This window comes from Lingula anatina, chromosome 1 (genome assembly GCF_051362555.1).
Source record: "Lingula anatina isolate TDL-2025a chromosome 1, LinAna3.0, whole genome shotgun sequence".
NCBI classification, from domain to species: Eukaryota; Metazoa; Brachiopoda; class Lingulata; order Lingulida; family Lingulidae; genus Lingula; species Lingula anatina.
In genome coordinates, this window is record NC_141767.1 from 18999921 (window position 1) to 19027819 (window position 27899).

General features: G+C 33.9%; 2 protein-coding genes across 6 annotated transcripts in view; one reads left to right on the plus strand and one right to left on the minus strand.

The window, feature by feature from the left end:
• On the minus strand, positions 1-21491 carry LOC106159385 (uncharacterized). 4 transcript variants are annotated; one of them, XM_087001665.1, is made up of 23 exons: positions 21370-21491; positions 17734-17825; positions 16611-16654; positions 15970-16035; positions 15331-15502; positions 15033-15119; positions 14691-14832; positions 14297-14329; positions 13455-13572; positions 12963-13113; positions 11669-11773; positions 7103-7222; positions 6621-6708; positions 5389-6051; positions 4952-5069; positions 4486-4603; positions 4047-4151; positions 3701-3805; positions 3415-3496; positions 3173-3247; positions 2138-2855; positions 1570-1708; positions 1-1211 (listed from the first exon to the last, which is right to left on the minus strand). In XM_087001665.1, exons 1-23 carry the CDS (start codon positions 21431-21433, stop codon positions 1191-1193), a joined length of 3426 nt encoding a protein of 1141 aa, XP_086857791.1. In that variant the 5' UTR covers positions 21434-21491; the 3' UTR covers positions 1-1190. The 4 variants fall into 4 exon arrangements, with proteins under 4 accessions (XP_086857791.1, XP_086857790.1, XP_086857792.1 ...); XM_087001664.1 differs by having other exon boundaries at positions 14297-14335; XM_087001666.1 differs by lacking the exon at positions 15033-15119 and having other exon boundaries at positions 14297-14335.
• Positions 21484-27899, plus strand: part of LOC106159389 (sorting nexin-27) — a 16745-nt gene continuing 10329 nt past the window's right edge. For both annotated transcript variants that reach the window (XM_013535664.3, XM_087001671.1), the window contains exon 1: positions 21484-21763. In XM_013535664.3, coding sequence (XP_013391118.1) covers positions 21504-21763 — 260 coding nt within the window. In that variant the 5' untranslated portion in view covers positions 21484-21503. The remainder of the gene's footprint in view (positions 21764-27899) is intronic.

Here is a 27899-nt window from a genome sequence, read left to right on the forward strand (position 1 = left end):
TTTGTAATTGGTGAACTCGTTCGAGTGCATTTATTTACTAAAATACCAAAAAAGACACTATTACAAACTAATATCAAAGTATTAAAATATAAAGTTACATATAACATTTTTACAATGTAAGTTCAATCAAATGTCTTCAACACTCTCCTCAATAACAACTGCACTACTGTGGACAAAGCAAGTGTACACACTAAACTAGAAAACAAAAACCTTGAACAATTAGCAGAAGTACTGATATCAACTTAAAATCTATGACGGCTTTTAGATAATATCATGTGTACTTAGAAGCAATGCTGACTTGTAAAACAGTTTACCTGAACATCAAAAGAACAATTATACCTTAACTATGAAATTCAAATAGAAAAAAAAACCAGACCCCACAATGATAATACTGATTTTGAGCATTAATATCAAGCACCAATACAAAACAATTGTAAGAGGGAAAGTGTACAGCTTGTACATTACAAATTCATCAGCATAATGTCAATGACTCTTGGAATACAATTATGACCAGAATGGAATGCACTTACCCAGAAATGAATGTCCACAACAAAACCACAACCGTTTTTCCACAATAAAACCAGAACTGTATGTCTATAACAAAACCAGAACTGCATGTTCACAACAAAACCAGGGAAACATAGCCATGGAAAATAACATTTTGTCCATTTCCAAGTAAAGACAAATATATTCTTATTACACAGTTTTTCACTTTCAACAGAAAAATAAGTTTTGCTATTCTCCAGAAAAAAAAAAGAAAAAGAAAAAAAAAAAAAAAACAATCAATATCATTCAATTTATGATAAATGGTTGGCCACTGCAAAATACAAATGCCATACAGATATCCTTAAATTTCCTTTTCTATCAATATTTTTGCTACCACCATATGGTCAAAATGAATAAACTTGAATAATTCTCTCTAAATACTCTTCTTAACCAGAAGTACAATATAGTGATGTTCTTCAAACACTGTAGGTAATACCATCTCTAGATTAAACATGCTTTCTCTAGCGAAGAATAAGCATACGTATCAACTTAACAACTTGGTGATATAAATGACAAAGTACCCAGTGTCACTGAAATTATACCTAACTCTATAAGTAGAAAAAGAAGAGACAGAATTCTTATGCTTGAGCTCGGTCTCGTTTTCATAAGCCCTGTGGAATGGAGTTCCACTTGAACTCTCCAAGTTAGTGGCGTTTCCCTTTGCTCTGAAATCATTAAAAATATTCAACATGGCCTATTAATCTCATGAAGATCTGTCATTGCTCAGTTTACTTACTTTCTTAATGTGTCTGGCACATTGAAATTGATTAAAATGTTTACTCAATACCCAACTGTCATCAATGACATGCTTTCACAAGCATTTTCACAAGCGGCGGCTGTTAGCAGATGCATAGAAAGAAGCGTACGTGCCTCTTTTATTTATATGCATCTGCTAACAGCCGCCGAAATATTTATAAATGTATCATGATGAACAGAATGAAGGGTTTCATCACAAATAAATAATATCATTACAATATGTAATCAAATCTATTACCATGTCAATAATCTCATTCAGACACCCACCTTATACTTGTGGAAGCCTGCACTTCTCTTTAGTGGACAGTTACGCTGAACATGGCCTAATTTATGGCAGCCAAAGCACCTGAAATTGCTAAGGTCCCTGCTCTCCAAATCTCTACTCCTGGGGACATGTTCAGGATGTCTAAAATATGAAGTTCACAAAAAATGTGAGGGATATCACATGCACAAACCCAGCGCTATGAGAAATTTCTCAGAAGAGTTTGGTGTACAGCAGTGCATTCTCACATGCCTAAAGGCAAGTTTACACTGAAGATATGTCAACTTTCCTTGGTGCAACCTCTCTCTTCTGGAAGCATGGTTAAAATGAGTTTAGCACAGCAGATGTACTATTTTTTTTCCCTCCTCACAACTTGTGTCCAATTATGAAGCAAAGAAGGATTACACTTGCTACCTACAAGTCACAAAAATACTAAGTTTGCAGAGAACGGCCTCCCTCAAAAAGGTCTACCTATATTCAATGTAAATGCATCTTAGATCATTTGAAAAATGTGCTATACAAACAAACAAATCAAATTTCTATTACCAATTTTGATTCAAAATCCATAATTACCCAGGCATCAAAGCGCGAGGTCCTAAGTCACTCGTTACAGATGATGGCGAGGAATTCAAATCAAATGGGAAGGAAGGCATGTTATCCTCATCCCACACACTGTCATCATATCCATCTCCCCCATCTTGCTGATGATCACCCTGCCCTCTGGTGGTGTTATGCAGGTTCCTGTCTCGATGCCAGTTAGCAGGGGGTGTGGTGTAGCACCTGTCTGGCATCTCTTGATACTGATCTCCGTGCGCAGGGTTTCCCTCTCGTGCCTGTGTAACCACGCCACCTCTATTGTCAGATGGGAACCGCTCTGTGTTCTGTTGAGGTGGACTGCGGTGTGCTGAGCCTTCATCCCCTCTGTAGATCTGAGGCGGTGATCTAAACCTAGGTGCACCAGACTCACGAGAATCATGAGCTGATAACTGCAGTTGCTGCATGTGGAGTCCCTGCTCTAGGAGAGTGGGGAAATTATGTGGCATGTTATGGTTCATATTTGGAGGAGGCAGGTGAAAAGGCAATCTGGTCAGGTGTGCCCCAGGATGGAGAGGGCCAGGGTGAGGTCCTAGGTGTGGTCCAGGGTAATGTCCACCAGGTGGTGCATGTGGTCCTGTCTGTTCCGCAGGGATAAAAGGCGCTGCCCCTGCATCCAGCCATGCAGATGCAGGCAGGTTTTGCTGTCCTGCACCCAGCAATGGCCTTGGTTCTCTCTCTGCGTACAGCATCAAGTCTGGAGTTGAAAAAAAACATGAACATTTAAAATAGCCAATAAAGAACACTGACATAAAATTAAGAATTATTGCAGTCCATCTATAATATTATTTTCCACACAAATTGTTCCACCTTTTGGTTTTCACTAGGACTTCCACAACTTCTGAACTAGTCTCTTTGCCAGCCTCTATACAGTTACTTTTTATCTGTATTATTATCTGTATTTTTAACTGACTAAAATCAATTTATTTTTTAAGAATTCAGCAAAGTGACACAAGCTTTTCACTAACAGTATTTCATAACAGAAAAAATAGCTTCTTTATCAAGGAATCTTACTGTTCTGCTGGTGAGGCACTTCTACTCCATTTGTGGAGTCTGGACTAGTATGGTTTTCCTGAACATTTGAAAGCTCTAACAAAAAATAAATAAATAAAGTTAGACTACACTGTTGCCACATTACCTTGAAATGGTCAATTTCTGAAGCTTAACTTTGTCAAAACATTCCTTTTTCTCTAAGGCAAAAAACTACCAGCTATACATGTAAGGTTTATACATGGTTAGACACATTTTTCTCTTACCTGCATCATAAAGCTGCTGGGTGATGTCCACATGACCACTGTAAAGTTGAACATAAGTCTGGATGTTTGGCACAACTTTTGTCTGGAAAATAGGTACGTAAACTTGTTTGTTTTGAAAGGCCACAAATACTCCAGACTTACTACATATACATCAAATCTAAATAAAAATATCTTCAAAATGTTATTTGTAGATTAAAATTGATATTCATCAAAACGAAACAAATGTTTTGATTTTATCAACTTTTTACTTTGTGATTTTACAACTTTGACACTTTAATGTACTTACGACAAAGGCAGAAAGTTCACTCCCTTCAACTAAAGCTTTAAATGTATCTCTCGCCCGATGAGAGAAAACAGGGCATTCCTCTTTGGATATGCTGCACTTTACAGACTGAAATAATCCAACAGTTACATATCTGAAACAACTTTGTGTCACAACATGAAACAAAATGGCACATTAACTGGTCTAAATTAATTTCTCTTACATAGGCCAACAATTAACTTTCTCTGCTTCAACTGACCCATGTTAGAAAAAAGGCATAAAACAAAAATGAACCAAATCTACATTTACATGTTTTTGTTGAAAAAACTTTGAGGTAAATTTTGAGTCTATATGTTGGGAAGCTATCTACCTGAGGAGCCAGCAGGCTGTATGTATCTGTAAGAAGTCTGATAGTTTCCCTGTTGATGAGTTCAACCTGACCCTCATCATCTACCAGCTGTATTTGTACGTAGCCCTGGGGACCAGATAATAATAATAATAATAATAATAATAATAATAATAATAATAATGTCATGGGTCACAATGCCATCAAGATATTGGGGGGAAGTAAATTACAAATTACCAAATTGTTTACATTTTAAAAGGGAAGGTGTGAGGCTGTGAGTCAAGGAGGGTGTGAGTAAACACCCCAACAACACCTGTGCCCTCCTCCCTTCTTTATCCCCAAGAATGATGACTTGATAGACACCAAAATAGGGATGTGCAAATAATTCTCATCTTAACTGTTACTTTGAAGACACTGTCAAAGAAACTGAATAAAATCAGGAAAATCTAGAGTGTCTGCTCACCTGTCCAACATCGTGATCCTTCATCATCCCCCTCTGCCACCTGTCTTCATACTGCACTGCCACCAGCTGTCCCATAGACACATTGTCACATACTGGCTGGCTGTGCTCTGCATGAGAACTGAAATCAAAGCAGCAATAGATAGAGCTAAATAGAATATTTCAAATAGAATCCTACAGAGAAGTACTTTCTGTGATGTGAGAGAGAGAGAGAGAGAGAGAGAAAGAGAGAGAGAGAGAGAGAGAGAGAATTTTTTAGAAAACTAACACACCACAACATAATCAAGCTGCCAACTTTAAATAAATAATGAATGGATTTTGAAGGGCAATTCATCACAGTCATTAATTTACAAATTTCTTGAATCAACAGGAAAGTAACTTTTGTATCATCACAGAAAGTCAAATCTTTTGGGAGGCTCATAAGTTTCCAACATTATGATAATGATTTTAAAGAGACTGGAGCTCTTACCTCATGTCCTCCAGGAACCTATCATACTCTTCCCTTATTTCCTGGTTATAAATGAGGGACACTTGGAATGTGCCGTCTACACACAGGGGGCTGGTTACCCGCAGTTTAAAAGTAGCATCTGAAAATATGTGGAATTTTTGTTGACAAGTCAAAAGCTAACAAAGCACACACAAACACACACTCACCTGCAAGTTTGTTTTGTCTCCTCTATTTCAGTTAAACTCTATTTGTAGTATTAGTATAAAGACTAACTTATAAACATGTACATGTACTTGTAAACACCACATGGCAAAGAATCAGATTCTTATCAAGATTCATTTTCTGTATTTATTAGCTAGAAAAGAATCATTAAAGAGATCTATCCCATATATACAAAAATTTCATCAACCAGTAAATACAATGGAATGAGGGTTGCAATCAGTGATCACTCAGCTTACCTTTCACCATTTGAATGTTTTGAAGTTTTGGATAATTTTCTGATGTTGCAGCCATCTTGTCTGTTTGTGAGAAGGCTTTATCCACAAAGGCCCCATTATGAGAATTGCTTTCACCTATGTCCAGCTGTTTTTCCTCCTCTTCCTCTATGTTGATCATGTGAGATTCTTGTACATCTGGTTCATCAGAAACTGTAGATATTGGTGGCCTTTCTGCTACATCCACAGGTAATACAGGAGATACTTCTTCTTCTTCATCAAAGTTTGATACATGTAAGTCAGATACTGGAGGCTCAGCATCTTCTGCTTTTTCAGACAAATCAGATGCACACTGAGAAAGTTCTTGTTCTTTTGCACTTTCAGAGGGCGTAGTAATATTCTCTGCATCCAGTGTGGCTGAAGCAGCACTTTGAATTGCAGTATTGTCATCGCTGTTAGATTCAATAGAAGCCAGCATTGGCATAGAGTCCACCTCCTCTGACTGACATTGTTCAATGCTAGTATTGGAGGGCTCAGCATCTACATCATCGTCTTTTACAGCATCTGCTGACCCATTCACAGTGTGACGTATACTTACAATACCATCTGCCTCGTCTTCTTTCTTTTCTAGCAGACGAATATCTCGGCACATGATTCCTTCACTTTTCACCTGCTTGTTCTCCTCAACTGAAAAAAAAATCATTTTTCAATATTTTTTCTTTCCATATAACTAGTGAGGAAAAAGGCCTTAAGTCTTGAAAGACAGATTAACCACTGTATACATTGGTCAAATTGTTTAACTGGTATGTCCATGGTTCTATCATAATTGGCATGTCCAGTCTGACATAATTGACACGTCCATGTTTGCCTTAAATCCATTGTTTCAGCCTTAAATCCATTGTTTCTGCCTTAAATCCATTGTTTCAACATGAAAATAATCTCAAACATTATTAGTAAAATTCATTGTTTTTAGTAATTTAATACTTCATAACAGTGAGCTTCATTTCTCAAGTTCACTTCGTATCTTTCCCTGATAATTTATTATAATCACAATACAAACAATCTATTTTAAAATCAGGGAAATCAATTTTTATGATTTTTTTCAGGGAAATTTATTTTCTTTCAAGGAAAGTAATATACCAAATTCCTTATCCCGCAGGAAAAAAATAGGGTTTTCTGAACATTTTATTATTTGGGCTAAATGGGAGGACACACCGTGCAATATAATATAACCTATTTCACCTGTCAATACATACTTTTCTTTAGAATTGTTTCATTTATGCTGGTTTCTTCTCCATTTAAGTATAGATTAACCACCCACACATCTGAATGGTCAGCTGTCACCTTTTTATACCAAAAAACGAATAATAATAATAATAATAATAATAATAATAATAAATAATAAAATTTAAACACAAAACATGGGCCAATTTTGCTACAAAAAGACATAAATGTCCAATTATTGCATATTGTGCTGTAACTATTAAGAAATTTCAGGCCAAATGCTCTGACCATAAACAATTGTGTTACAAATATTCATAGATACATAACAATTGTGCTGTGCCATGGCATTTTAAAACAAAATTAATCAACTTTCTAACATATGCAGCACCTTGTTCCATATGGCAACTGATGTTATTGTACCTATTGGATTCTGTGCTGCACTTGTCTTCAACGTATGAATAAAATCCACTTACAAGCAAAGTCTTGGATCATAACGGTTATCAGAGTTCCGTACCTTTTCCTTGATCTGACATCCAAGTTGCTCTCCTTTGACCCTGTCTCCGAAATACCACCTTGCATCAGTCGGGAGTTGTTCCTGTTCTTCGCTTGGAGAAAAGAGACAACATTCCAATGCCTAAAAATCACAATATGGAATCATATTAATGGAGTTAGAAGTCAAATTAGATCCGCCATTCATATATCAAAAAGCAAATACCAGATAACGCATGAATATATACATTGTATTGTGTAGTTGTAGTTCACATGTAAGGGATATCATGCTTTGTTCTGAAGAAAAAAAAAAAGAAATGATGGTAATGAACATTAACCCTTTTTCTTCATCCACCAAAATGTGCGATGGGAAATAATTTTTGTATTTCTGTGTGCCCTAAATGATCCCTGAGATGACCAAATAAAAACATGACAATACTATTCTGAGAGATTTATTTTTCCATAATGTTCAGTTGGTGTTGTTTAAAAATTTTGGCAAACAAATCAACTCTTAGCAGTTAAAACAGGGAAATAAAGCCACCACACATTATTTACTGAAAGGTTGATAAATGTCATTACACACTGATAATATCCATTGTTTAAACCACTGCTGTATCAGTTAAATGCTCTGATCCACTAATGCCTATCAACATTTGAATACTCATTCAACAGATGTGTCAGACATCATCATGTGCTATCATTATGCACAGCAACTTGACAGAAAACCTCGGTGAGTTTTTTCAAAGGATCATTTGATTTGTTGACAAATATTAAAATGTGAGACAAATTAAAGTCATTAAAGGTCAAAGGTTTTCTAAAACAGAAAGGATACATATACTTATGAAATTTATCATATCAACTTATATCCATGTCAAAGGAGCCCATTTTAAAAATAATACGCAAACAGAAAGTAATTTTCCATGGTTAAAAATAAAGTGGAAATGGCAGTTTTCTTAACTGGAGACAGGACTGTCTCATACTTTAAAGTAAAAAAAAAAAGTATTTTTGTATTAGGGCACTGTAAAACATAACATCTCTAGTAAATATTAATATTGAATAGAAGAATACCCTAAAATTAAACTTCTTGTAAGTAAATATTGATCAGTTTGAAGATTATACAGTTTTCCACTTTGTGTTCTCTTTATTGCATATCTGCTAAAAAAAAAAAAAAAAAAAAAAAAAAAAAAAAAAAAATTACATTTAGAAAAATGGTCTGAGCAAGCTCACTTTTAAACTGACCTTTATTTTATGAATATTCTTAAGTTCTGAAAGTTTGAAGACACAAGGTAATGACACACGCAGGGGATGGCTATATGAACAGACACATCCGTGTCTGCAAATAAAAAAAATTAGATGTGGGCATCATCCTCTTTCGTCAGTCTGATGTCTGTAATGCATCAAGTACCCTATTATTTCATTTGCTCCAAATGAAATCATCAAATTTTACTAATTTTTCTTGCAACCTTTGATCAAATGTAAGGTTTCTGTCATTGATAACCATACAACATATCCAGATAATTTCTCCCAATATTTTACTTCCAAATTCTCTATTACTTCCTTGACAATTTAAATTTGAAATTTTCCACATTAAAGGTGGTTCCATTTTATGCATTCATAAGGAACATCAGAGCATAGCCAAATTCGACTTCTAAAATTTCTGCTGGTTAAATCCTTTCATCAAAACATTCACACTGCACAATTGTTTTTTGTTCTCTTTGTTTTGGTGGGATTTTCCCTATATTGTTTGCACAATGATTTTGGCTATTGAAAATACGTTGAAACCATACTTTTAGGTACAAGAATGCAGGATCCCTTGAGAAATTGACCTTTAAGTCACTTACACTAGTAAATTTCGACTAAAAGTGAAACAAAGAATAAAAGGAATAATAGAAAAGTGCATGAATTTCACCACAAAATGTGCAAAAGATTTGAAGAAATATTTCAATATAACTGGCTCTAAATACAAGAACTGCATTTTTATCAATTAAAACCTCCCAATAATTAATTAGGAAATCAATTAAACTTAAAAGTAAATTAAAAGTAGGGGTTAAAAGCAGGGGCCACAGTTTGGCAGCAGACGCTTTAATGATGCATGCAACATACCACAAAGAATATAATTGCATTAACTAATATCAAGTTATATGATGAATCTCAAATCTGAACTTATTTCTTCTTTATTACAAAACTAAAACTCATACTTAACTACCAAAGAAGAAAAAATACATCCGAGCAGTTATGGGTTTTGAAGAGCAAGTGGTAGATATGGAAGACATGGGCAAATACTGGAGACCAGACTCAATTCATACACACTCTTAAATAATAAGATAGCCTTACTGTAACTTTAAAATAATCAAAAAGATAAGTAATTAAAAAAAAACACTACAGATAAATGAAGTACCAGTCTTTCAGTATTCATATGTTTTATAAAGGGAAAAAAGTACTTCCCTCTCACTAGGAAGGTTGAAGAAAGTTTTGATAATGAAGCAGCTTTCAATTATACAAAAAAGTAGACTTTCCAGAACCAGTTAATTTCTTTATCATAGGTAATAAACACTAAATAAATACTTATATGGATAAGACCAGAAAGAGGGATAAAAGGCAGACCAGGAAGTGGATATATATTTGCTTCAGCTTCTTCAAAATTTGATCAGTTCCATAAAAACTCATCTAACGTGCATATAAATTCCAGAATCTCCATAAAGTCTTTTTATACACATAGTTCACAAAACCTCGCATTCCTTCAATATATTCTTCCATTTAAGGATATTCATATTTTTAAAATCATTTGTTGTTAAAGTAAATAAAACTGACCTACCAAACACGTCCACCTGTTGGAACTGCCCACCCCTTACATATAATAAAATGGATGTAGGGAATGTTACCAAACAGATGGTGAGACCGTGACAGGCAGGTACACTGGTATGCAAAACAGGTATGTACTGTTGCAAAAATATCTTGTAGATAAATTTGTTTTTGCATAAAAAAATTAACTTTTTAAATTAAAATTTACCACATTAGGTTCATAATGCATGTCAACAGCATCCTAAACTGCATTCTCATGCTTAATTTTTCCTTTGCCAAAAAGCTTTCATTTAGATGAGTACAAATTTCATTTACAACTTTGCCATATGTATCCTATCTAAAATAAAGCTGAAAGAGTTATCTAAATTCCTGTTACTAACTCTATTTTCACTATTGTTCTCTGCATAAAGGTATTTGAATTATGTAAATTCTTCATGGGAAAAATACAAACGAGACAAAATTGATTTTGTAACACTTGATTAAGTAAGTATGATTATTTTGAGTCAGTAAACTGAAATTTTAAAATCTCAGATTAATGTTGCAATTGGTTATATTCTATTCATTTAAGTAAAGGGAGTAAAATCCTGTTTTTAAAATATTAATTTTTGCAAATGCCAGAATACATGCTTTTTTATAGGCTACAATGGGGAAGTCATGGAGTAAGCACAAAATGTGCCCCACAGTGATGACAGCCATAGCTGCAGATGACACCAATACAGTTTCCACTTACATTCAAACAGCTAAACAGCAACAATGCCTGACCCCTGACTTCTGGCGCCATCTCCTGCTCACTGCTGTGCGCGAAAAATCAATCAACATTGTTAAAATGGTACTTAAAGATGAAGACAGAGCAGACCTATCTGCTGATGGAACAAATCCTTTAGTTGTAGCCCTGTTGCAAGCTCAATGCTCTACTGATGTAAACATAATCAAGGATATAGTGATGGCCGATTTACAGGAGAATTTGCAACAAAACATTCCTTTCGATGTCATCACGACGTGCCTGGATCCCAATCTTCAGGAGTTGTCTACAATTTTGAACATAGTTCACTCAGTTCACCATCACTCATACTCCATCCACATGCACGCCATGATACTGCATGCTGTAGTCACTTATTTCCCAACCCTCATGCCGCCATTACTGGAACGAGGAGCTGATCCTACGGGACTAACCAACAAACATTTTTTCATGGACGTTGAAAAATTCTGGGCTTTTACACGATTCACAATGCATACTAAATACATGATACCAGCCCAACACTTAGAAACCTTCATCCACGCTGCAAACAGTACAGAAGCCTTGGAGATAATTGCTAACATGGTGCTGGAATTATTTCAGCATGAAAGAATTTCAGTTAGTGCTACTCTGCCATTGTTGGAGCTTCTGTGCGAAACTGGTTACAGGTTTCCAAGTTACCACATAAAATGGATACAAAATGGCATCCCACGTAACCAGTTTCCAGAATTTGGCGCACAACCAAAGCCTTTAATGCAGCTTTGTCGCACTGTCATCCGCAATTCAATGACGCATAACGTACTTTACAGTATCAAGAGACTCGACTCTTTACCTAACATATTAAAAACCTTTTTGTCTCTAAATTAACTAGAAAATGATCAATTGCACTGGAAATATTAAACCTATCCAAATATGTGCATTTCAATATCATCAAAATTCAACTTCAATGCACTATAATTCAGTATCGTCATGCGTTGTGGATTTTAAAGAGCATTTTCCACTTTAATACACAATAATACTAATTTTGTCAGTATAAAAATAATTTGTACATACCTGATGGGGCAATTCAGGCAAAACACCATCTCTGTATGGTAGAAGAAAACAATAGGGTACAAACTCAAGGTTACCAAAGTCTACAAAACGCACCATAGCTCCTTTCTGAAAGAGAATGCATAAGAAATTTGGGTCTGTTTGAACGATGTCTTTGAGCAGCAAATGCATAATTACTTTTTGTGAATTCACACACACACACACACACACACACACACACACACACACACACACACACACACACACACACACAAAATGGGCTATAATTTAAGTCATAAAGAGCTCTTCGAGGGGAGGAGAGGGGAGGGTGGTTGGTATTTCGACAAGTTTAATGGGAGAACCAATTTCTTTGGATGCAGTTTATTCCTTTATGTTTATTTCTATTTTAGTTTTGTTTTCAAGCAACATTCATAGAAATCTGTACTAGTACATGTCACAAATGTTTAAAATGTAAGTTTGCATCTTGAAATAAAAGATACAAATATGACAAAGTTTATTTGGTACAAAGCTGAGTCACTGTGGAAGCATTTTCTTCAAACATACTTTAATGAAAGCATTTAAGTAAAAGATGTGACAGCATTCATTAGGTCTAGCGAATATGTGGACCAAGTTGTACCCAGGTCCTCCACTAATCTTTTTTTTTTCCAAATATAAAATTTCAATGTACCAAGATTTATAACATAGATAACAAGATAGTTTTACCTAAACAAAATCTTCCCCTTATCTTGCTAGTTACTTCAAGCTCAAAGAAATTAGTATCAGGATGCATTAATCCATAACATTCACCTGTTTAGTGATTATCTCTTATCTGCCTCATGTTTCTTGTTTGGAGAAGTTAAATACTTCTTTTCATATAACTTACTTTGGCACAATTTGTCTCTTCATTGTATTGTATATAAAACATTAAATTAATCTCATTAAGTATTTTCTGAGTGAAGTAGCTATGTGAAACAAATAATTATTCCATTCAGTTTATTTATTCACCCTTTCATATTCAGCATCTGTCTTCAACATGCTATGTCCTACCACATACCCTCAAAAGGGGGAAAAAAGGTACACGACTATAAAGCCCACATAAGAACACTACACATGCTTTAAACCTCCTTGAATTGTACTTATTAAACCATACACCTCTGAGGGAGCTTGCTACCCCTCTACCACCCTCCTATGTAAAGCAAGTCTCTGCAGCTACCAGTAGAATTGATAAAAGACAAAGTTATCCAATCATCATGTAAATCACAATGAGATAAACTAAGGGAAATCTTCATAACACTCAATGACTACTTTGCTCACAAACCTTTGCTTTTCCAACAGGAAGCTCTTCCACTCTAGCTCTGTACCACATGTTGTCTGCACTGAAGCGCGCAAAACACAGCTGTCCAACTTCTGGTGGCTCTGGATCCATCTGTGCATACGTCTGCCAGTCTTGGTGTTTTATAAATGCAAACCTGAAAAGAAATTCCTCCATGTAGGGCCAATATTAAATATTTCTTACCAATGCTGAATATTTGACAAAACACAAAAAAATAAATAAATAAATAAAGTGCTTACTTTAAATTCCAAATCCTTTTTTCAGCTTATCAACTACCATACAAGCTCAGCATTTGAAGTATTCTAATAATCATCACACATACTACATATTACTTGTGTAGATTTTTGTTCTATCCAAACCATCCAATTTTTTAAATAATAATTTGTATATCTGTAAAACATAAATATACTGCAATATGATAACACCATAAGTTGAAATGCATCTCTAAAACAAGTGCAGCATGCCAGGTTTGCTGACCTAATCGCTATGCACATCTTCTCCAGAGTATTCCAGGCATGCTTGGAGAAGTCTGGCTGTACCCAGAAGTGGCCATGTTTACTGAGGAGACTGTTCACATACACAGACATTGTATCTCCTGAAGAAAAAAAAGAAGAAAAAATTGAACTGAATAAAAATGGCACTTCTAATTATAAAATGCATAGTCACTGGTTCATACTGGAATGCTAAGAACAAGTTCAAGGACTTTTGAACTCTAATTGAAGTACTTTTCAAGGAGGTTCTGAATGCAAATGAAGGCAATGTACTGTCATTTATAAGTGTACACACTTAACTAAAAAATAGTCAAGTAATATTTCAAATAAACTTTGCATTTGAATAATGTCCATGATGAAACGTGAAAATAAAAAAAAGTTATATGATGTTCATTAAGGATATTCTCCCCTCCTGTGAATTATGTCTACATTCAGGTTTAAAAGATTTGAAATAATTTTTGACAAATTGCTACATGATTGAATTTGAATACTTTTCAAGCAATTTTATTACTTTAATAGCAATTTTAAGTAGTCTTCAAGGCCACTAACTAAATTCAAGGTGCAGGGCTAAATTCAAGTACTTTTCAAAGCTGTATGAATCCCCGGTTTGCTGATGTATGGCTACAATGGTCAGGTGTGATGTCAGAAAAATAATCAGAATATGTAGGATTTCTTTTGAATTGTAATATGAGCAACTTATATTTTGTCTATCTGTTAAACATTAGTGACTGGTCTAGACCAAACTGCTTTAAAATTGTTTTTTACAGTATTAAAAATTAGTTATTTGAACAATTACAGCAGTGAAAATCAAAGCTTTTTAAATTTTACCTTCTTGTGGTGGCTCTGTATCAAATTTCAAGTCTGAACCTGAAAAAGGCAAAATGGAAAACATATGCTCATCAATCTTGGAAATCGACATTCAAATTTAAAGAAGTTAACCTATTCAAACCAAGATCAACAGTACAAGCACCTCAGATCTCTAAAAATGGAACTGAATCATGTTATTAATGACCTTAGAGAATATCGCAAACATATCATAGTTACACATACTCACAATTATCAGATGAAAATTAACCTGTAGTTTTGTCACTTACATTGAACAATTTTAAACTTTTTAACTTCTACATAATTTGAAATTGGGATGAAAGCTCTCACCTAGCTATGCTTTCAAAAGTCTGTGTAGAAACTGAAAAGTTTTAAATGATCCAACATTAAGACTCACAATTTGTTTCACTGTGAACCTCAACAGCCTTCAGGCCATCAATGGCTTCCATGATATGTGATACTACCTCCTGTTTCAACTCCAGTCCCAGATCTAAGGAAGGCAGATTTCCCACAAGCACATCAGAGTCAAATGTTACTAGCTGAAATCCAAGAAAAGGAAGAAGTGTTTTTTAATCCTTAAAATGTTTTCAGCTGCAAATGATTTTTGCAATATCATTTAAGTTTTGCACATGACTATTTAACAGACTAAATGAAGGTAAAACAGTTCCATTTCACAAACACATGCACATCCACAAAGACTTTTGAGTATACTGTAGTTAAAGTGAAAATTAGCACCTACAGAATTTTTAAACTCTTCCATTTTAGATTCTTCTTCTTCTGACATAAACGGGTGCTGTTCCATAAACTGGGCACTTTCCAAACTCACCTGAAATACACATAGGTTCTGTGATTTGTACCTTATCTGACTAAACATGACTATGATGTTCAAAATTTATCTTTGCCTCAAAAAAATTTCATCAACAATTATTTGAATCTAGTTAACATTTTCACAGTGTGGCAGGCTTTAACAACAAATTTATACTTATATACTTTTATGTTTCTCCATTTTGTTTTGTTATCCTTCGTAAATTTCTTACTTTAGACACATTTTGAATCCATTCTTGGCACATGTTTTGGCACTGCTGAATTTTAGAGATTTTTTCACTGGTGGTATCTTTGAACTGTTTGATCACATCCTTGGCCTTAAGCTTTATTCTCTGCTGTGCTTCTTGGACCATCTGTTTTATACTTCTTTCTGCCTTCCAATTTCTGTTAAGAAAACACACATAAAATTATATCTATAGAGCACGCCAAGAGCACAGACCTCTGCCAAGGCAAAATATAAATCATAATTTAAAAAAATTCAAAAATCATTTAAGCAATACATGGAAACCACTTTCAATTGTAATCACTTCTACCCTCTTTTAATAACTGTTTATCCTGAACATTACACCACAATTTATGAGGAACTTTTTGAGATACCTTGCTTACTAATTAACCAAATCTAATGAAATCAACTTCACCATAATGATAATTTTAAGGAATACCAATGGATACCATCATTCACATTACACAATCAGGCCAGTAGGTTTAGGTCCAAAATAAAAAAAAATTGACAAAAAGAAACATCCACTGAAATAAATGAAAATGCTTTTTAAAATATGCATTACACTTGATCACAAGTACAAGAATAACAGATGGATGGATGACTAAAGGAAAAGTGAAGTCACACTTACTTATCATTAAGGTTTTGGATCATGATTTTAAATTCTTCTATCCTGATCTCGAGTATTTCCTTTAAACTGAAAATAAAATGCTGTTCAAATAACATACAGTAATTCTGCAACTGTTCAAACTAATTTATTTCTTGTGGGAATTTGCCAGATGCCAAATCTTTGATCTTGTTAATTTATTTATTAAACTTTATTTATTTATTAAAGGTAAAAACATAGTCAATTTAAATTTTATCTTACCCATGTCCCTCATGAGGTTAGTGAAAGTACATAAATGAAACATTTATTGAATAAATAATCTAAAAGATTATTTTAAGACTATCAAAATAACACTAAAACATTAAATCAATTAAGACTATTAAAACAATAATGATAATAATAATCCTCATTTTTTGATAAAACATAAATAGGATGACTTACCTTTCAAATGTATTCACGTTTCTAATGTCATTATCAAGATTATTTACCTTGCAAGGCTCTAAAGCTCAGGAAATATTGACATTACTAATCTACTTTTATTTGAAGGATTTTATTGTTGTTAAAGCTTTGGAAAGATCAATGGCTTTGAAACATTTCCAAATGCATATATGATACCTTAAATAATACTTTCACGTTACATAACAAAAACATCTCAAATGTATGACCTTGAAAATTCTCCTATCTTTGTCTGTAAATCTTCTTTCTTTTTCTACAAGACAAAAGAAAAATTTATAAAAACTAGAGGATCAGAGAGGCGATACCGCCTCCGAATATTGTACCACCAGCTGGAGCAAGCGCATTCGTATAGACCCCCACATACACAAAATAAGGGACACAGCCACCAGTCTTATGCTTGACAAGCTATAAAAATGACAGAGACAGTTTTCAGTTTCGGTATCTTATGGCCGCTACACCCGTGAAAATGCACCGATTGACCCCAAATTCACACAGATGAAAGATGACCTGAAGGGTAACATTTTCCAATAATATTATTGGTTAAGTCTGTGTGGTGTCTGAATAACAGCGCAAATAAATTTTTTTTCGTAAAAAAATTCATTTTTTTGAAAATTTTTGCCCGTTTGACCTTGAAATAAAGGTCAAAGGTCAAATCCAAGGGCATATTTGAAATCTACACATATGACTTTTGGAAAGCCGTCTGTAGAAATTTTTCCCATAATTCCTTCCGTAGGGTAGATAATTAGCATTTAATTTTGCCATTTTTGGACAAGGGTGCATTGCAATGAGTGCCACACCTAGACCCCAATACCGACAAAGCCCAAATTTTACGTGGAACGAGTTGAGATTATAGGTGACCTGAATCCAAGAGATGGGTATGGGGGCCCTTACCGTCTAGGAGGAGAAGCGGTAACGGTAACATGGCGGCAGAGCCGGCGGAGCCGCAGGAGCCGGCGGAACGGACCGGACGGGACTAAAACCATGTGTACCGCCAGCGCTAACGCTGGAGGTCTAGGAGGAGAAGCGGTAACGGTAACATGGCGGCGGAGCCGGCGGAACGGACCGGACGGGACTAAAACCATGTGTACCGCCAGCGCTAACGCTGGTGGTACAATAAATATATTTGTACACACTTAGCAATATAACTATTCATAGCAAATTTTATAAATAGGGACTCTGACATTATTCCCTATTAATACAGACAAATAATTATACTTATGTCACCAAAATTGTTATTGCTACATTTTTGAAAGCTTTTGTTCTGATAGTTTCATTTATTTTAAGTCTGATCATTAAACGAGCCAGTTAAACAAATTAAAAAAAAATTCTAACCTTCATTTCTGTGGACATCAGATGGTGATTGCCCAAACGTCCAAAGTGTACAGTCTTGCTACATTCCTCACAATACTTAACAGGTTCTTCACCTTAAATAAAGAGACCATCTCAGCCCAGATGTAATATGCAAAATGAAAGTTTTTAAAGGAGATATGTTACTGAGATACTGTATGAAAAGCAACTGTATATGTAATATTCTTCTGCTAAGGTTTGATAAAATTCTTCATTTATCTTTTTATCATTATTTTGGCAAAAACAAAGACAACACCTTTAGTGTGCTGGAGAAAACTTATTGGAGTGAGGAATGATACAAGAATTCATACAAAACACAAATAGGATTTTGCTAAGGGGAGAATCATTTTATATATGGGCATTTTTACAATCCTGGGCACTTTTCGGATTTTCCCACATATTGCTAATTAACAAATTACATACATATGATCAAAGAATTTTTTTATCACTATGTTAGAGAATGGTGTAAGTGAAGATAAACACTGAAAATAGAAACCAAATATCACCACCGAGTCCAAAGATATGCTAAAGCAAAGCCCGAAAAATGACCAAAAATTTTTCCCGTTTTAGTCATATGAAATAAAAAGCAATCTGAAATAAATTAAAACAGTGTTTGACATTGCATTTCTTTGGATTATAAAACACTCAGTAGTATGGTGGAAGCAAAAAAGTTTAAATATTAACAGGAGAGAGGTGTATCCTAGTAAAAAAAGTCTTTTAATGGCATGCTGGTATTTCCGTTAAACGAAATGTCCATTCCGAAACAAAAATAAATGACTTTCAGAAAATATATCATAAAACATACAGTATAATTTACCATCCTAATCATTATTTGGATGTATTGGTATTGTTTGCATCAAATAATGAAATCTGCGCAATGATTCTGGAGCTTGACATGGAGTGCAAAATAACCCTACCGTGTTTTTCCGTTAAATTTGTCCATTCCGAAACATTGGGTTTCTCTTACATAAAAAGAACATGTTGACACCTAGCCAGTAACAATATATATTTCTCTAAAGCCCAGGACATGTGATATTTATTTTTATATAAGAAAACCCCAGTGCACAGAAACCCATTTAACTGTGGTCTTTTTTGAGATGCTTGTTAAAAATTGTCCATTCCGAAACAAAGTACCTTTACATTGCCAATGTTATAAATAGAGAGAATTCTGTCTTTAATGCTGTATGTTTCACTTGACATAAGCAAATTACTGTTAGAGCATCATGCATATGACATGTAAATAATAGAAAAACATTTCTTCAGTGGCATCTTTTTAAATTTCTATATATATCCTCAACAAAAAAATTCATTTTTGCGAGTCAGGATCTTTTCTTTGGATCTACTAGAACTTCCATTGCATACTTTCCCAAAGTTCATGTATTTCAAAGTTAAATTAACAATTAATTGAAGAGATTATATCAGTATAAATAGAAATATAGGCAATTTGGATGCTTTGTATCGGAAAGGACATTTTTTAACACATTGTCTAAAACACTTGTTTACTCTTTGGTCTGCTCATCTATTTATTATTCATGAGGAAGAGGATGATGGGAAGCACATCAAATTTATGTAGAATATAATTTTGAATAATATAGCTTATCTTACTTTAAATACTGCTTACTTTTGATGTACAAAAAAGTATTCGAAAATAGTTATGAGGCTACACGTGTTAAAGTTGCAAAGGTCAGTTCACTGGCACGGTTTACAGAGGCGCTTGCAGGCAGACACAGGGTTATAATTAACTTCCTGTGATTATCTATAATATATACATACATCATGATATATATATATACACCATTTAAGCAATTTCGTTAATGTTAAATAAATGTCCATTCCGAAACACAGGACATGCCTAAAAGGACATATTTAAAAATGTAATTACTAAATTTAAACCTGACCTTGTCAAATAATATTTTATACAGCTATGAGCTGTAACAAAAGGAAGTAGAATAGGGTATAATGGAGTGTAGAAGACTCTATTTTATATCATGATCAAATACTAAGGGAGTAACATTTAAAAAAAGAATCAAAAACTATCCAAAATGACCAATTAATGTAATAAAAACAATTCAGTTTTAATCTAGTTTACTCATATTTTGTCTAATGATTGCTTCACCTGTACCTTGTAAACCAACATACTATGAGATCTTAAGGCAATTTCATAAATGTTAAACAAATGTCCATTCCGAAACAAGGACATGTCTAAAAGGACATATTTAAAAATGTAATTACTAAATTTAAACCTGACCTTGTGAAATAATATTTTATACAGCTATGCACTGTAACAAAAGAAACTGGAATAAGGTATAATGGCATAAAGAATACCTGGAATATATCTCAGAATCAATATTTAATAAAATAAAATTCCAGTAATGAATTACTAGTACAAAATAGACAAAACAAGCACAAAATGTAATAAAAAGACTTCAATTTTAGTTCAGCTTCCACCTATTCTGCCCAGTTATTCATAGACTTCACCTAAAACTTATAAAAACTCAGATACTACAATATATTAAAACAATATCATAAATGTTAAAAAAATGTCCTTTCCGAAACAGGGATGTTTCGGAAAGGACATTTATTTTAACATGACACTGCAATTAGCACACATGTCCGTGCAAAATAATATTTTACACAATCATGAAGCATAACATAAAGAACTAATGCAAGGTAAAGTGAAGTACAGAAGTCCTCAGAATATCTCAGAATCAAAAACTTCATGGAGTCACATTTAATACTGAAACAGGAAAATTACAAAATGTCATTGATTCGTCAAATTTTGGATATTTTCATCCATTTTTTTTGCAAATACATAAAAGAGCAATACTCTCTGAGTAAAACTAAGTGGTTTTTTGGAGATCAATACCTTAAATTACCATAAAAGTCACACACTTCAAGGTTTAGCTTATGAAAATTAAAAAAATGATTTTCAAAATTCAAATGATCATATCTTTATACATACACAAGGTTTTATCTCAGGATTGTCATTTCTTATACCCTTCAGGTCTATACTTTCAAGAAAAGTACACATTTCAACACAAAAATGACTTCTATTTTTGACCCTTGTTGGGAAAAAAAGGAGCCCAGGATTGTAAAAATGCCCATATATACATGAATACATAAATTGGCAAGGAAGATAGATGTAAAATTACTGTACATAATGGATTGCTTTTTTGTATCATTCTGCTTGTTATAGTGTTTAAAACAGAGAAAGGGAGAAGGTAGGTACCCCTTGAAGCTTGGGGAGGGGGGAGGGCACGACTCACGATACCCCGTTTCTTACCCCCCCCCCCCCCGACCCGCCATTGTTATAAACAGCAAATGTGCTTTAAAGTGTTTGAGTGAAAAATACCATACAAAATTAAGGCAATAAGAATGCACACGAGAGTCATGCATTGTGCATTTACTAGACACTGCCAGGTCACATCCATCATGCTATAAAATTCACTACCAAGGAGCTATAACCAGGGTTAACGTAGATTTAAATGTGGACTTAAAAACCACAAGTTGAAAATGGCGCCAGCAATGAGACGAAGCTGCTCCTTGTGGGTTTTTAAACAAAAGTTTTTCAAAACATGCACTTCAAAGCTTAAATGCTAACAGGGCCTTATAAAGAAGTACCTTGACCAGCACATGTTCTGCACTCGAGCGTGCTCTCACGCTCATAGCATCTTTCGCATGACATCTTTCAATCTTCATTCACAACATGTGCCAGAAAGCCAAAATTGCTCAGAAATTAGGTCAAGTGTGGTCACATGACAAGTATGGCGGACAGCGAAGAGGAAAGTTCACCTGTGTCTCAAAATTCGGATGTTATTCATGGTCCACGAGTTGTTACAATTACTAAGACTGAAACAGGGTTTGGCTTTAATGTCAGAGGCCAAGTCAGTGAAGGCGGACAGCTGAAAAGCATTAATGGCGAACTGTATGCACCGCTACAACACGTTAGCGCAGTGTTGGAGGGAGGAGCAGCCGAGAGGGCAGGGATACGGAAAGGGGACAGGATCTTAGAAGTGTAAGTTGTCAGTTGGTGAATTCTCTCTACATTTTTCTAACCTCAACCCTCATCCTGATTGACGCGCCAAGTTTTTTCAACTATTTTTACTGAATGATGCTGGGGGAAATGTATAACGGATGGCCTGGAAGATTGAACCCGATTAAAACATGTTTACACTTACTGATTTAGGTCATAGACTAAAGCAACATGCATGCATATTATAAGAACCGGTGATAACATATAAATTTAGATTATTATGAGTTTTAAAATTCTTGAATATTTTGTTTTGTCTGAGGTTTTTAACAACAGTGTAACATTTTAATTAGTATTTTTGGGTAGGTTAAAGTTTTTCAGTAAATGTTATCCAGGCCAGTTATATGCAAAATTATATCAAAATATATTTCTTTTATAGTTTTAAGGAAAATATTTTAACAACTGTTGTGCATGGGCTAACTAGTGTATTGGTGTTTCAATATGACATATGTAATGTTAAGGAAATTTTTGGTTGTGAATGAGAAATGAAAATTGATATTTATTTTTGAAAATTAAAGTTGGGATTCATATTACAAACATTTATTTCACACACACACACACACACACACACACACACACACACACACACACACACACACGGTTTTGTAAGACATTGATTAGATATGCTGCTAGTCTGGGTGGTACTTGGTGATTGTTGAAAATGTCATTGTTTTTGTACAGTATTATTACTACTGTAATTGCATATACCATATGTAGGTAGTTAGGGTGTCGTTACCAGTCTATAGTTACATAGTTAATTATCCAGGGTAATTCTTTTGGTTTTAATCTGGAATTTAATAGTTCACAATTTGTCCTAGGTTAAAAAAAACTCTAAGCCATCCTGCTCCTAATTATGCTGTTTCTTCCCTATATGTACTGAGTATGCATCTCAGGGACAGCTATGATGTCAATTGCACGCCCACTTGTGTATCTGCAGGATATTTATAGTACTTTATTGATGTAACTAAAACATGTTGGAGCAACTTAACTATTAAAAATTTACCAATCTTTCTATGCTTGGGTATAAAGATAGCCTAGGACAACCCAAAACTGTATTGGTGAATTAAAAATGTTTGAAAAGCCATTAATAGTAACTGTACAGAAACATATTTCTATACTAGTACACTATTTCTCATTCTTGCACTTTGTTGGGCAGTAAGTTTCTTATGTAGTTAAGGTTCTTATATACTTATTTTAACTGTTATAATGAATATGAATGGCTTTTTTATTAAAAAAAGTTATTGTACTCATTCTTTGTGAAGTATATATTATCATTAACATTGCATCAAGTTAGAATGTTAAGGTCAGGTAACTGATATGTGTTTCATTTTCAGGCTTTTACATTTAACATTGTTGTCTTAATATTTGCTTAAATTGGAATTTTGGGTTGTTGTTGTGTCTTGCTTCACTTTGTATAATAACTGAAAGCATGAAAACTGATTGAGAAATTACTGTAAATTTCTCTAGGAAATTTTGATATATAAAATATATTTCAGAATATTATTTGAATATGTCCTTAATATTAGCAATAGGCATGTTGTTAATTCTTTTCAGTTTTTTTTTAAATTTGATATTCATGATATTTTTTATATATATATGTAGTTGTGGTAAGATATCAAAGAAATTTTATATTGAATGTTTTACAAATGCTCATTTGCAAATTATAAGTTTCAGCTGAGATAAGATGTATGAGTATATATATATATGATGTGAGTCACAAAGTTGCATGTCAGTAGGCAGTATATTATATTGGTACCAGTTCAATATTCCCATTTTTAAGAAAATGATAGTGTCTGTCACTGGTATCAGTGATGAGAATGCAAACTGTATGCAACTGGATTATGAAATACACAAAAGCTCTAATAATATGAATTAAGTTAACAAAGTCATTGTAAATTGGTCTCTTCCTCAAGTTTTCTTTGGGAGGATTCTTTTCACAAATATTTTAAATTTTGGTGTGTAGTTTTGACCCTTTGATTTGATTCTCATTCAATACTGACATCATGTTTGTCTACAAAATGTTCCTATGAATAGTTATCCTCTTTGCGGGGTTTTTATAAATGTTTTTAAATGTGGTTTGTCTGCATTGTCTGTCTAATTTACATGTTCTGACATTTTCACATTACATTGCTGAGGTCTGCTGTTCTCATATTGCCATTTAAGGTTTGTATTGTTTTATAGAGACTTGTTGATCTTATGGTCAATGACAACTTGTTTTCTGAACAAAGGAGTATGGATGTATACTAGTAGTTTTACTGGCTATGCTTCTTTAAAATATTTGTGAAAAGAATCCTCCCAAAGAAAACTTGAGGAAGAGACTGTTTCTAGATTTTATACTTGGTAATTATTTGATTTGAACAACATTTATTAATAGCCCCCCCTTCTGAAAACACACACACAAATGATTTGTAGGCAATACTTAAGAATGTTGATTCAAAAGTTATTCAGTTTTGTGTAAGAAAGTAAACTGTAATGAAGATATAGAACAAGTGAAAATTAAATACTAGAAAAACAAGGCCTTTGAAAGTTTTAAGTTATCTCTGTATTTTCATTGTGTTTCTAAGTTATATTCCTAAAATTCCAGAGGGCTGTGGATCCTATATTTCAATTACTATTTTATTTCAACATCCTGTTACAGACATTACATAGTTAATGACTATGTGGTCTTTGAACTTTAGAACAGGGTTAACATTTTCCTGATGTTGAAATATTGTGGCTTAGTTTTGTAAAGTATATTTTTAAAATCAACACTTTTTCTTGCTTTTGGCAGACAGTCATTTCTTTATATGATTCCTTCAGTCTTTTGAGTGATTATTTTCTGAGCAAATGATTTAGTCTATCCTATCATTGTTTTCTACTGCAATAGGGAGAGAATTGTTCAATTGTTTTATTTATGCAATGTGCTTTTACGAAGGAAGCATGGCCTACATACAGCAAAGAAACATTTTTTAAGGGACTGTTAACAAATGATGATATAATTTTTGAATTTAGATACCATAGCATAAACTTTTTTATGCATCTGTTTGCTATTCATCTTCATTAGATTTAATCAATGGCTGCTTGCAGAAACAAACCAAATCTTTGAATGAAACTGATGATAAATACTTTAAAAAGAATATTGCATTTTTCACAGACTGCAGATGTAAATAACCTCTTGCATCTTGGGAATATTTAGTGTGCCGCCATGGGCCAGGCAATTTTTTTCACAGAAAAAAAGGTTATCACTTCAAGAAGTAAATACTTGATCACAGCATTTCACGAAATGCAGTCCCTAAGATAATGACTGATTCAGCACTATGAAGAGAGGTCATATTACAGAACTTTTATTTTATTATTAAAATAGCATTTTTTTATTATTTGCAACTGTCTGGTTAGTAAATACTGTAGGCACAATTCATTTTAGAAGTTTAGAAGCAACCGTAGGTACTAACACATACAGACTTAATTTTTTTTAGCTTCATATAGTACCTGATTGATTGCAGTAAAGTGAATGTAAGGCATTTCATTGTTATCACGCATAGTGCTACAGCGTAATCTTTGCCTTTAGCAGCGGGTGGATAACAGAGACATTTGTCTGTGCTTAACACAATGTTAGCCTGTCATTGTTTCATATAATCCTTTATCTCTAATTTGTCAGCTTCATCAAAGTTGAACACATCAAACTTCACTTGTAGAAATAGGACAGCTTAGATTAGTTGCCTGTCATGTCATGTCAACCCAAGCTTGAACTTCGAAATTAGATATGCCATAATTAACAGGAAAAAAAGACTTTGAGAAGCATATAATGACAGTTACTGTTATTTCCCTGTAATTTCATCAGCACTTTTTTATATTAAGATAAATTACCAGGTAATATTTTAAGGATTAGTTAATTTGCTGTTTAATAATAATTATTATTTGCTTTTTCTTTCTTCTATTTATTGACATCATTTATAATGTGTAACCAAAACAATTAGAATTTTTTATGTCAGATTGAAATTAACTTACCATTTTGAGAGACATTAAAATAAGTGACAACTTACAACCTAAATTTTAGAATAAGCTTGAATTTTTTTGAGTTTATGGGCATGCCGACCATTTGGCGGATAATCAAGGCAAGGGCTGGTGTTCAGATTTTTGGGATATTTTATTGACAAAAAATCTCAATTGTGTTGCCTGTGATGTGAAAACTATCCTATCAGTTGATGTTTCTATTGGAGGTGCATTTTTCATGGGAATATCATGTACTGGAATGTTACTTTTGGTTTACTTTTTTCTTTGACATATTTAAAGTTAAAAGATTTTGATCATTAATAAGGGCTTTATATCAAATGGTGAGTGTGTTTGGGGGAGGGCTAATTTCTTAATTATCATTATGAGAAATTAAATAAACGAGTGTCAACATTAGTTTTTGAGAAGTAAATCACAAAATAAAACAAAATGGACTTTTTAAAAGAATAGCATAATAACAGCTATTGCAACAGAACAGGATCTAAGAGACCATTCCCACAGATATTTAGATCGATTTATCCCCTTGGGGAGTCTCACGAGATTGCTGTCATCTTAATCGGCTTAAATGTCTGTCCCACCTACTAAAAGCTGTAAGGGGGTAATTAACTTTTGTGCGCCTTTGGCTCCCAGAAGCTGACAGCAATTTAGTGTGAATCCCCAGGGAGTTAGGTCAGTCCAGATGGATCGATCTAAATATGTGGGAACCCAGTCAAAGCTACATGGAGGAGTATCTCCACCAGTACTTTGATACTCAGGGTGACTTTGGTTTTGTATACTATTAGCTTGTTTATCAGTGATTCTTGCATAGTATGAAATATGTCATGATCATTTATTAGTTGCCGGTTAGCATACTGACAATGTTAAATCTACACTGAAAAATCCATCCATGCACATAACAGATGTAATATGGGTTCTGAAGCCTTTTTTGTTACCATGTTACCAAGAATCTCTGTGTAGAATCTCTGTGAATTTCTATCACTACAGTGTCTATACATATGCCTGTTATCATTTTTTGCAATACACAAAAACAGTCAACATGATACGTTTGTTAAGTTAAAAACAATGGTTAACAAGTCAAAATGGCCCCAGAAATATTTTTAACCATCTTAAAAGGGTGGTCTTAACAATGCATTTTCACTCTCATTGGTTTCAATGTCAGTTACATTTTATTTTGGGTCCATAGTTCATAAAATGTTCAACTCAAGGAACAAAACTGCAAGATAGAAATTATGTAGTCAACTATCCAAGTTAAGTAATCTAAGTCAAGCCCAGCAGGCCTCTGAATTGATGAACATGTTTTGATATTGAGTTAGCTGAAGCTGTACTGTACTTCTGGGTTTCCAACAGTCTGATTACTGTGGCACCTTCTTTGCCAGCATGCGTGTTTATGGTGAAAAGGGATTTGGTTGATAGATGGTGTGGTATAAATCTGTAATGACTTCTGTCTTTGCACGAGTTCTTGACCAAGATTGAAGAAAAGTGGTTTTAAGGCACAGAATGAGCAAATAGTCAATGTTCTTGAATATTTCTGTACTTTTCCACTTACTACCATAACCATTTTATGTGTCTTTTTAACAATAAGTTGCTACTTTTTTGTGCTCTCATAAAAAATATAAAGACTAACGAATTTCACTCATGAAGATAAAAAAAGTTTTATAGATAATATTTTTCTCAGTAGTTTTTGGATAGGGCAGACCTTGGTCATAATGGAAAAATTGCTGAAATTTCAAGGGATTTTTTTTCTATATAAACATCTGTCATGCACTTTTTGTCTTTTGGATTCACTGAAATTTAGTTGTGGTATTATTTCTCTGTAGGAGGAACATTGATCTTCTCTTGATTTCAGTTCCTTGCATGTCTATACTCAAGTCTATTATTAGCGAAATCCAATCAGCGTATTGTGGCGAAAGTTGTGTTCTGGATGAGGTAATGGCAACGTGATCTTGTTGTCTCTTATTTTCAGGCACGTACCCCAAGTTCATTATCTGTAACATATGGAGCAGAAATGCAGCTTCAGAGCATGTAAAGCATGGTTATAAATCCAATCAGCTGCGTCACAGATAGCTTTTGCTATTTTCCCCAATTGAAGATATAGATAACTTCATTCTCATGACCTGAAATGTTAGGATTT

What these genes read in the sequence shown, in the direction of transcription:
- LOC106159385 (XM_087001664.1), bottom strand. Translation starts at nt 21,433, where the DNA reads ATGTCATGCGAAAGATGCTATGAGCGTGAGAGCACGCTCGAGTGCAGA. An exon ending in AAACATTCAAATGGTGAAAG is followed by an intron (nt 5,070 to 5,388) that starts GTAAGCTGAGTG and finishes ACATATTTTCAG; the next exon opens with ATGCTACTTTTAAACTGCGG. An exon ending in AGTGCCTCACCAGCAGAACA is followed by an intron (nt 2,856 to 3,172) that starts GTAAGATTCCTT and finishes TTTCAACTCCAG; the next exon opens with ACTTGATGCTGTACGCAGAG.